Source organism: Melanerpes formicivorus, unplaced genomic scaffold (genome assembly GCF_026170545.1).
Source record: "Melanerpes formicivorus ecotype bairdi unplaced genomic scaffold, bMelFor1.0.p_v2 SCAF_507, whole genome shotgun sequence".
NCBI classification, from domain to species: domain Eukaryota; kingdom Metazoa; phylum Chordata; class Aves; order Piciformes; family Picidae; genus Melanerpes; species Melanerpes formicivorus.
Window position 1 is genome coordinate 71,686 of NW_027142859.1, and position 10,741 is coordinate 82,426.

Consider the following 10,741-nt stretch of genomic DNA (forward strand, 5'->3'; position numbering starts at 1 on the left):
GGAGCCAACCCACCGGGGTACTGCCCTGTGCATGCAGCTCTGAGCTGCTGCCCAGGTCCTGCTGCCTGGCCCAGCCTCTGGCTGCCCTGCACCAGTGGGGACTGCCTCTCCTTGGTGCCTGTCCTTGCACCAGGGACTCCTCTGCCTGCTCTCTTGCCCTCTGCCCACCCAGGGATGGAGGTTTGTGGCGGTGACCTCTGACCCTGGCTGAGGACCACATTACTGAGTACCTGTTACAGTGGGGGCTGGGGAGTGGCAGGGGGGTTGTGGTTTCTTTGTTCTGTCAAGAACCACTGGGAGCAGCTGGGGTGCTTGTGGTGCTCTTTGCTTGTGGTCTTCCTGGCTATGAGATGGGATGTGGGCATCCAAGTGCCTGAGGGCTCTGGGAGCTCACAGGAGGCTTTGGTTGCTCCAGGGTTTGTCCAGGTGGTTGGAGGGGACAGCCCCTGCTCAGGACGTGTGGAGATCCATGATGGGAATGAGTGGAGAACTGTCTGTGCCTCAGACTTTGATCTCAACGCTGCCAACGTGGTCTGCAGGGAGTTACAGTGTGGCACAGCCCTGTCTGTGCCTAGGGCAGCTCCTTTTGGAGAAGGGGTTGGTCCCATGTGGGACAGAGAGCTGCAGTGTGTGGGGAATGAATCTCATCTTGCCTTCTGCCCCAGGGGATCCCCCAGGGAGCAGCCCTGCACCCACGCAGATGGTGCTGGAGTCATCTGCACACGTAAGGACTCAGGGTGGGGTGCTGGACGCCAAGAGTGTGCTGGGGAGGGGGAGCAGAGCCTGTGCTGGGCTGGACGTGAGGGCAGGAGTGGGGATGTGGTTACCTACAGCCCTAAACTCAGGCAGGAGGAGGAGGATGGGAGGCTGTCCCTCGGGCCTGGCCTGCAGCTCTGGAGGTGCAAGAGCACCAAGCCAGCCTTTTGCATCTTTCTCTGTCCCTGAGTTCACAGGGTTCAGGCTGGTGAATGGCAGCACAGCATGTGAGGGGAGGGTGGAGGTCGATGTGCAGGGGACCTGGGGCACCCTCTGTGACTCCCGCTGGGACCTCTTGGACGCCCACGTTCTCTGTCGTCACCTCAACTGCGGCTTTGCTGAGTCCATTCCTGGAGGAGGGCATTTTGGGAGAGGCACTGGCCCAGTGTGGAGAGACTCATTCCACTGTGATGGGACTGAAGCCCACCTGGGCCAGTGCCCAGTGAGCACCCTGGGGGCCTTCCTGTGCTCCCATGAGAAGGATGCAGCTGTTATTTGCTCAGGTGAGTGCTGGAAACATGCTGGGAGAGCTGCAGTTTGGCCTTGCCTGAGGGAGAGCAGGTGAGCTGCAGGGACCTGCAAGGCTGCCAGGGGCCTGAGATGTGCTGCAGCCTGCTGGGCTCCTTGGTGCCACCAAGGGCTGGTCCATGGCCTCTCTCCCCAGGCCCAGCTGGCTCTGGCTCCCTGCGGCTGGTGGGGGGAGGGAGCCAGTGCGATGGACGAGTGGAGATCTACCAGCGTGGGACATGGGGCAGGGTCCTGGATGACCAATGGGACCTGCAAGAGGCCAGCGTGGTGTGCCAGCAGCTGCGGTGTGGAGAGGCAGAGGCAGCCTACAACCCCCCAAAGCCTCAGAGAGGGCTGGGTCCTGTGGGGCTGCGAGGGGTGCGGTGCGCAGGGCACGAGGCCAGCCTGCAACTCTGCAACACCTCCCTGGCCGAGAGCGTGCTGGCAGCAGGGATTGCAGAGGACGTGGGGGTCACCTGCTGGGGTGAGTGGCACTGCAGGGCCCCCCAGGCTCTGGGCTGGCTGGGCACCAGCCCCTGACAACAGCTGGGCTTTCTTTCCACTCAGGGAGCCGGCAGGTGCGGCTGGCCAAGGGGCCTGGGCGCTGCGCTGGCAGAGTGGAGATCTACTACCAGGGCAGCTGGGGCAGCGTCTGCGATGATGGCTGGGACCTGCCCGATGCCACTGTCGTTTGCCACCAGCTGGGCTGCGGAGGGGCAGTGAAGGCAGTTGGTTCTGCTCACTTTGGGGAAGGCTCTGGGCAGATCTGGCTGGATGGTGTCAACTGCTCTGGGGCCGAAGCTGCTCTCTGGGACTGCCTGGCCAAGCCCTGGGGGCAGCACAACTGTGGGCACAAAGAGGACGCAGGAGTCATCTGCTCAGGTCTGTGCTGGAAGCCCAGTGCCTGGGCAAGCCAGGAAGAGGGCAGAGCCAGCAACAGCTCATGCCCTGCCTGCTGCCTCTGAACCCCTCTCCAAGCCCACCCTGGGGATGCCAAAGCATCCAGGGGTCCCCTCAGTGCCACCAGGTCCCTGGGCAGCTCAGCTGTCTCCAAGGCTGAGCAGGACTGAAGGACTCTTTGTCCATCAGGGCTTTTGTCTGCCTGTGGGTTCAAAGGGAACTTGCTGGCAGTGACTTTGTCTGGCTGAGGGCCTGGGAGGTGCAGGGCTGTCCCTGCCCCCAGAGCCCCAAAGCAGCCTGGTCCCATCTCAGGCCTTTCTTCCAGAGTTCACGGCCCTGAGGCTGGAGAACAGCAGTGACTGTTCCGGGCGCCTGCAAGTTTTCTACAATGGGACGTGGGGCAGCATTTGCTCCAACTCAATGCCTCCCAAAACTGTGTCCCTGGCATGCAAGGAACTTGGCTGCGGGGACACAGGGTACCTGACAACACAGCTGCCCTCTGCTAGGGTGTCTGGTCCTGCCTGGCTGGATCGAGTGGAGTGTGGGGACGGGAACAGCTCCTTCTGGCAGTGTCCCTCTGCTCCTTGGGAGCTGCAGTCATGTCATGATCTCCGAGATGAGACCCACATCAGCTGCAGTGGTAATTCTGAGCTACATGGGCACCAGCATCCCCCCAGCTCCTGCTCCCTGCTGGACACAGACAAGCACAAAGACAGGGCCCACTGGGGCACTTGTCCCTTCTGCTATTGCTGGCAAAAGTAGGAAGTCAACTGTCAGAGCCCCACAGCTTCCCCAGCAGTTTCCAGCTGGGCTCAAAGCAGCACCTGGGCAAGGCAGAGATGTCTCCAGTCAAGGGCTGAGAAGAGAGAGCAGACAGGGCTTTGAGGAAAACCCATGGACACCCTTCCACTGCTCTGGGTCATTGCTGTGACCCCTCTGAGTGATCAGTGTTTAGCTACTGCCATGAGGGAAGGGGCAGGGGGAGGCAGGAGCAGAATTCAGCACTACTCTATGATGCACGACCTCCCTGCAGCAGCCCTTTCACCTCAGCATTTCCTTCTATAGGGACACAGCCAGAACCATCCCCTGACCTGGGGTCCCCGTGCCCAGACTCCAGGAGCTGCACAGGTAGCTGCCTCTGCACATCCCTCTCACCTGGCAGGGCTCTGCCTGCTGTCCTGCTGCCCTGGCAGGGCTCTGCCTTTTCCAGACAGGGAGAAGATTCGTGCTGTGGGAGGGGAGCACAGGTGCTCAGGCAGAGTGGAGGTCTGGCTGCAGGGCTCCTGGGGCACAGTGTGTGACGACTCCTGGGACAGGCAGGATGCAGAGGTGGCCTGCAGGCAGCTGGGCTGTGGCCCTGCAGTGTCTGCCCTGGGCGAGGCTGCCTTTGGGGAGGGGAGAGGCCCCATCTGGCTGGAGCACGTGGAATGCCAGGGCACAGAGTCATCTCTGCAGGACTGCTGGGCCCGGCTTGGGGACAGTGGTGTCTGCCGGCACAAGGAGGATGCTGGTGTGAACTGCTCAGGTGAGTGGAGGGGCTGGGACCCCTCCCTGGGGTAGGGGCAAGGAGCTGGGAAAAGCATTTTCCCCATTGGTTCCCTTCATGGCCCCAGTGAGAGCAAGGCCACAGCAGCCTGGTGCCAAGATTGCAGCAGCTGCTGTGTGGAGGTTCTCCAGGCACTGTGGGCAGAGCTCTGCATTCCCCAGGGCCATCTCCTGGGCTCTTTATGCCATCTTGGGCACAGCCTGGAGCGGGGCCCTGGGCTCTGTCCTAGCCACCCTCAGTAGCTCCACAGGAGGGGTAGCTCTGGTGGGATGGGTCGGGGATGTTCCCACATGCACACAGTGTCAGAGAGGAGGCTCCCTGGTACCTGCACACTCACCCTCTCAACCCAGATCTCCACCTCCTCCCCTGCAGATGCACCTAGGAGAGGAGCACCAACCCTCCGAGCAGGTAACCTCTCCTCCCTGCCAGCACTGCCTCTGTCCAGGCCCAGGCTTTGACCCCCAGCTGGAGCGAAATGGCTCCTTGCTGAGCTGGGAAACTCCCCAGAACAGGCACTGGGTAGTGGTGGGGCACTGGGGAGGGCTGACTCTTCCCCACTAGGCTGGGAGCTTCCCCTTCACTCACTCCCAGGCTTATCTAGCCCCAGGGTAATAGTGTAAGGGCTGCCACATTCTGGCCACGCATCTACCCTTGGCCTGGTGCTGCCCTTGCTGTGCTCTTGTCCATGCAGATCCTCCTGGGAGCAGTGTCTCAGTGCCTGTCATCATCTGCATCATCCTGGGGGCCCTTCTCTGCCTGCTCCTGGCCATCCTGGCTGGGCAAGTGCAAAGTGCCAGGGCTGGGCACACAGGTGGGTCCTCTCCCCATGCTCCCAGGTCAATATGGCTTCTGGAAAGGCCAAGGCTGCTGTGTTGTGGCAATGAGTGGCACCAACAGAGCTAGGGAGCAGAGTGTGTGCTGCAGGCTGTCCATGTGCTTCTGCAGATGCCTGGAGCAGAGAGGGGGCAGCAGCAGGGGGAGAGGAGAGGTAGGAGCTTCCCCTAGCACCAGGGCTCAGAGAGGCACAAGGGCTGTCTCTGCAGGGAACATGCAGAGTGTTGCTGCCCCAGGTCACCTCCATGGGGACACTGCCCTCACTGAAGAAGTGCCAGTGGTGACAGAACAGCACACCAGCCCTGTGGGGACAGCCCTGGGCTGGTCCAGGGGAACAGGGCTAGAGGAGCAGAGTAGGGTCCTGACCCTGCCTTCCCATCCCTGTGCTACCCTTGGCTCTGTCTGCAGGTTCCCAGAGCACTTGGGAGGCTTTCCCTGAGGCTGTGTATGAGGAGATTGGTTCCAGCCTGGAATGGGAGAAGCAGGCGAGGTTCAGTGGCTCAGGTGGGTTTATGTCCCTCATGGGGGGCACATCTGCAGGCCTCATTTCCCTGGCCTCCACCTAGAGGCCTTTAACCCCCTTGCCCATGGTCCCTGCAATGCAAGGGCCATCACATCACTGGGAAGAGAAGCCAGGGGCTGTGCCTGGGTGAGAAGCTTCCCCCTCACCAGTTCTACCTGTCCAAACCAGGGACAGGCCCTCTCTGTGCCTGCACCCTGGGTGGCACCTGAGGGCTGAGGGTAGGGGCTGTCCCAGGACAGATCTGGAGCCCCTTTGAGACAGGGTTTGTCCCAGGGCAGCAGGGTGAGTCCTGAGCCCTCTTCCCCACTGAGCCCTGGCTTGCTGGGTCCCACATCCCTAGCAGCACTGACCACAGCCAGGTCACCAGAGAGCATCTCCATGACTCTCCCTGCACCTCTCTCCAGGCTCCTATTCAGAGGGGTCCATGGCCAAGCCTGGGGACAGCAAGCAGGAGGATGGTCTGGAGTCAGCAGAAGGTAATGGGGGACAGGAAGGGATTGATGTCTGCTCCCTGCAGACATGTGAAGAACAGTGGTGTCACTGAGTGTCACTGCAGTTGTTGGGGAGGACACAGGCAGGGCTGTCCTGTGGTGCTGCCAACAGCAACGTCTGACCTCCGCATCTCTGCACTTCCTCCTGTCTGCTGCTCTACAGAACATCTCTTCTCACTGTCACCAGCTCCTCTCTCCTTTCAGATGTCCCTGTCCTGGCTAGAGGTGACCCAGTGGATGGCTATGATGATGCCAGGGAGGTTTCTGACCCTGGGCAGGATCCTTTGTTTGGGCAGGAAGCCTGGGAAATGAGCCGGGAGCCAGAAGGAGGAGCAGGACCCAGGGATGCACCTGGAGGTGAGAGGGAAAGAGAGTATTGCTGGTTCCTGGGGTGCCATCCCTGGTACCATGTGAACTGCTGCCAGGCTGAGACCCAAGCTCCTGGCATGGGGAAGCTGCCCTGGGAGATCTCCTTGGGATCTGGGGGTGGAAGAGGGAGCTGAAGGTGCCAGAAATGGAAAGGGGAAGGGAGGAAGTTGCTGCCCAGAGCAGGAGAGGCAACCCTGTGGCCAATGTACAGTGACTGCCTTGCTGCTTACAGGTGCAATGCTGCACTCACAGAGCAGTGCTGAGGCTCCTGGAGCTGAAGCAGAGGCCTGGTCCCTGTCCCTGGAGAGCACAGGCTATGATGATGCTGTAGAGATGTCTCCTGCACACACAAGAGATGTCTCCCTGAGGACACACAGGCTTTGACACCACAGCTCAGGGCAAAGGGGTCCTTGAGCCCTCAGCCAGCAGAGCTCATCCCTGCCATGGGGCCTGGTGCAGCCGGGAAGGAGGAGAGCTCTGTGCAGCTGGGAGAGCTGTGGACACCAGGAACTGGCTTCTGTTCCCAGCAGCAGTAAGAGCAGCAGGGCAGCAACTCTGCTTTTCCTGCCCTGCTTTGATTCTGCCACACTGGTTCTGATTAAAAGCCTTTGGAGGGTTGTTGCAGAGCTGGTGCTGTGTGCCTGGGGGGCAGGGTGTCTGCCTGAGCTGCCTGGGAGCAGCAGAGCAGGGGGGTGGCTGTGAGACGCCCTGGTCCCTGGGCAATATTATGGCTGCAGAGACATTTCCATCCTACCAGCCACTGCTTCCATCAGAATTGGTTCTCTGCCAGGTCCTGTGGTGCACCCCAGGGCTGCCATCTCCTCACCCAGCACTCCCCAGCTGCTCTTTCCCCTGGGCCCTGCCTGGGCCATGCTGTTCCCACTGCAGAGAGCCTACAACAGAGCTGCAATATTGGGGTAAAGCCTGGGTTGTGCTCCCTCTGAATGGAACGCCAAGGTGGCCTCGGTGTCCTGGACACCTGGCCAGGTGCTGGGGACATCATGGCCAAGGGCTGTTCCTTACAGTGGTCAGAAGGCAGCTCTGCTCCCCACTGCCCTGCACAGGGGACTGACAATGCCCTTCTGATGGCTCTGCCAGGACCCCATCTCCATGAGCTGTTCCTGCTGCCTTGGGCCCTCACAGACCCCAGTAATCCTCTTACAGCCCCAGAGCTGCCTCCTTCCTGGGCAGGGCTCTCAGGACCCATGGCAGCCCCAGGACCCCTCCTGCTATTGCATCTTTGTCCTGGAGGAGGAGCTCAGCACCCTGCTGTGATGGGAGTCTTGCTCCACAGGAAGCTCTTGCTACAGCCAGTGCAGCAGTTCAGCTTCTTACCGGTGTGGACTGGCAGTGCTGCCAGAGGTGGCAGCTAAGGCTGAAACTCTTGGCACAGTTGGTGCAGGTGAAGGGCTTCTGGCTGTTGTGGACCTGCCAGGGAGCAATGAGCATCAAGTTCCCATGGAAGCTCTTGCTGCAGTACAGCAGATGTTCAGCCTCTTGCCAGCGTGAGCACGGCAGTGCTGGGGGAAGTTAGAGCTCCTGCTGCAGTCAGCGCAGTCGGCACGAGGTTGGGGACAGTGGTGCTTCACCCACTCAAATCTGGACAGGAAAGCCATTCAGGACACTGATTTGCCTGCTTGGGTGGCACAGAGGGGCTGCCACACCATTGTCCTCCTATTCCTCTTCACCCTCCTCCTTCTCCTCTTCACCTGCCTCCTCTTCCACATCCTCCCCCTCTTTTTCCACATCATCCCCCTCCTTGTATTTATTATCATCATCATCATCCTCCTTTTCATCTAGCTCACCCTGGCATTCCTCCTCATAATCTTCTTCCTCCTCTTCCACAGGACTGAAATTTGGGGGTTTGTTTGTTTGTTTTTCTTTCTGCCTCTTTCTGTTTGCTCTTTGGACTTCTCCTGGAGGAGCCATTCAAAATCCCCAGGAGAAAATGAGTTTTGACATTGAAGCCCCAAAACAGATAGCTTTTAAGACATAATAGGTTAGCAATTGAAGGAAGCATAAATCACATAGAGCAATAAATCGACTGAGGCATGGGACACTGTGACAGAGAAAGAAGATAAGTGATAAGAATTGACAGAGCAAGCATGATTCAGGGCCGACAAGGTCAAACTGACCTTGTCAAGTCAGTAAAACTAAGCCAGGCACACCGGAAATTGACCAAATTAGGAAAGGGTTCAAAAGTTTAAGGGAGGAAGACTCATCAGAAGACCCCTGCCCATGATGAAGGCCACCGGAAAGACCACCAAGAGGATCCTCAAAAGAGATGTCCCCGCCCACGCTCCGCCTACACCACACCTCTCATGAATATGTATGCAGAGATATGATTATGTATGTGATCTGATGCAATACCACATCCAAAACTGTATAAAAGACATGCTTTTGTTACGGGAAAGGTAGAAATCCATTTAGTGATTTCTCCAACGCGTTGCTAATAAAATACCTCCTGTCTATCTGACTTAAACTGAGTCTCTTAGGCAGTTATTCTTGCCTTTTGGGGCAAAATTCGGCATCATTTTCTGGCGAGCCAGCCAGGAGACAGACAGGAGATCCAGACCTTAAGGGGTCCTCCCGAGCCGGGTCCGGGGCCGGGACCCTCTGGGCGCCCCTGACGACTTTTTTGTCAGAAGAGACCCCCCCGGACCAGCGCTCGTTGGTGGACAAAGGGTTACCTGCATCTCCTGCTCCAATCAAGAGGTATTTTAACTGGGGATAAAAGCGCTTTGACTGAGAAACGGGGACCAGACGTGGTCACCTGATGGGAAGGCCTGGGGACGCCCTGGCAGAATCCCGCATATAGGGGTTGGAGTCCCCACTGGAAATAGGGGTTGGAGTCCCCACTGGAAACAGGGGTTGGAGTCCCCACTGGAAATAGGGGTTGGAATCCCCACTGGAAACAGGGGTTGGAGTCCCCACTGGAAATAGGGGTTGGAGTCCCCACTGGAAACAGGCGTTGGAGTCCCCACTGGAAATAGGGGTTGGAGTCCCCACTGGGTGTTTGTTAATCGGGTGTATGTTTCTCTTTCATCTTAATGTTGTTACTGTGCTTCTGAGAGAATACATTTGTATTATACGTTTGTCTAACATTGTTATGTTGTCTGCAAGAATCTTGTAATTTGGTACTCGGTATTTTGTGTTAACTGTAATCTCTTTTGTGTGTAAGAATTTATTGTGATATCATCGGCAGACCGTACCAGCTGACATCCCGAAACTGACTGGTATCAGGTATTATACGGTTGGCCAGCGACATCTCGTGGTAAAGCAGTGTACTCGGGTAAGGTAGGATATATATATTGGTATATAGTGCTTGTGGGAGAAAGAGACTATTCCGGGAACAGCCATGGGAGGGCGACAGAGTAAGGACGTAAATATAAAAACTCCATTAGGATGTATCTTGAAGCACTGGAAAGACTTGGGAGGAATTCCAGGGGGAAGCATAAGTAAAAAGACACTCCTTAAATATTGTACACAGTGGTGGCCATTGTATAAGCTAGACGACAATGAGAAATGGCCACCGGAGGGAACAACTAATTATAACACTGTTTTACAACTGATGCTCTTCCTCCGCCGGCTCAATAAATGGGATGAGGTGATGTACGCAGACATGTTCTTCACTCTAAGGAATAAACCTGAGTGGTAAAAAGAGTGCGGAATTAATGTAGCCCCTCAAGATCCCCTAGTATTAGCCCTGGAAAGGGATAAGAAGGGTCCAAAGCCTAAGGAACGTTGCTGTGATGCATGTAGTATTGGACAGCAGTGTCTCAAGCTAACAAGAAGAGATAGTGGAAAGGAGAGCGAAATAAGCCTGAGGGAATACCATCCATTCGCTCCAGGGTGGGAAGGGCCTCTTCCCAGGCCAAAAGAGGAACAAGGGGATCCTAGCCCATTAAAGGAACTGGAGCGATGGTGGAAATCTAAGTTTGGGCACAGCCCTCAGAAGTTAGACAACAGTTGGGAGGAGGGTAGTCCATTAAAATCGGGGATTGACGAGAGGAAAAGCAGCCCTCAGGGACTAGATAGTCCACAGGGGTCGGGGAGCTACATGGATGCTGACAGCCCACCCAGACTAGAAGTCGAAAGGGAGGAAGGCAGTCCGTCAGGAGCAGAGAGCCGAAGGGAGACACGTAGCCTGACCGAGCTCAGTCCATATGGGGATAACAACACATCCAGAAGTGGAGACGCTTGTAGAATGGAAACCAGCACACCAAGGACTGGGGACAAAAGTAACTCACTGGGAAGCGGCGTCTCTAAACTGAGAGGCGACGTTTCTGAATTGAGATATAGTGAGAAGGATGATAACGAGACATGCAAAAAGGGGGGCAGAGAACAACTTAATATAGTAATTCAGATAAAGGATGAGAGAAATGGGAGGGGAGCAGAGGATGAGAGGGACAGCAGCCCGGGACAGGATAGGAGCCGGCAGATACAAAAAGGGCGACAGACGCAGGACGAGAATCGGATGGATTGTGTAATAGAGATAGGAGGGGAAAATGAAGAACAGGAGGGGGGGAAGAAGAAAGAGAAGAGAAAGAATAGGGGAGACATTGAGGCACAGGAAGGAGATCCCGGGGAAGAGATCGGTCACTCGTATTATACCAGATCTGTGGCACGGGGGGAAGCAAAGCAAAGAGAGGAAGGGAACCATACGATAGCTCCTCTCCGACAAGTTGTACCAATGTTAGGGGAAAGGACTAGAGTAAAGGTGCCGTTCTCGACAAATGATTTGAACAGTTGGAGGGATGAGGCAAGGAATTTCAGGAGAAATCCTGAGGGAGTAGCAAAGAGGTTTGAATTAAT

The 10,741-nt window shown here is 57.0% G+C and overlaps 1 protein-coding gene across 1 annotated transcript; it reads left to right on the forward strand.

Annotated features, from left to right (window-relative positions):
* The first annotated feature begins 345 nt into the window (after nucleotides 1-345).
* LOC137460095 (scavenger receptor cysteine-rich type 1 protein M130-like) lies at nucleotides 346-6,310 on the forward strand. Its single transcript, XM_068170675.1, has 13 exons — nucleotides 346-724; nucleotides 945-1,259; nucleotides 1,421-1,747; nucleotides 1,831-2,145; nucleotides 2,489-2,803; nucleotides 3,229-3,291; nucleotides 3,374-3,688; nucleotides 4,082-4,117; nucleotides 4,401-4,520; nucleotides 4,952-5,047; nucleotides 5,471-5,542; nucleotides 5,762-5,914; nucleotides 6,159-6,310. Exons 1-13 carry the CDS (start codon nucleotides 346-348, stop codon nucleotides 6,308-6,310), a joined length of 2,658 nt encoding a protein of 885 aa, XP_068026776.1.
* The last annotated feature ends 4,431 nt before the right edge of the window (nucleotides 6,311-10,741 follow it).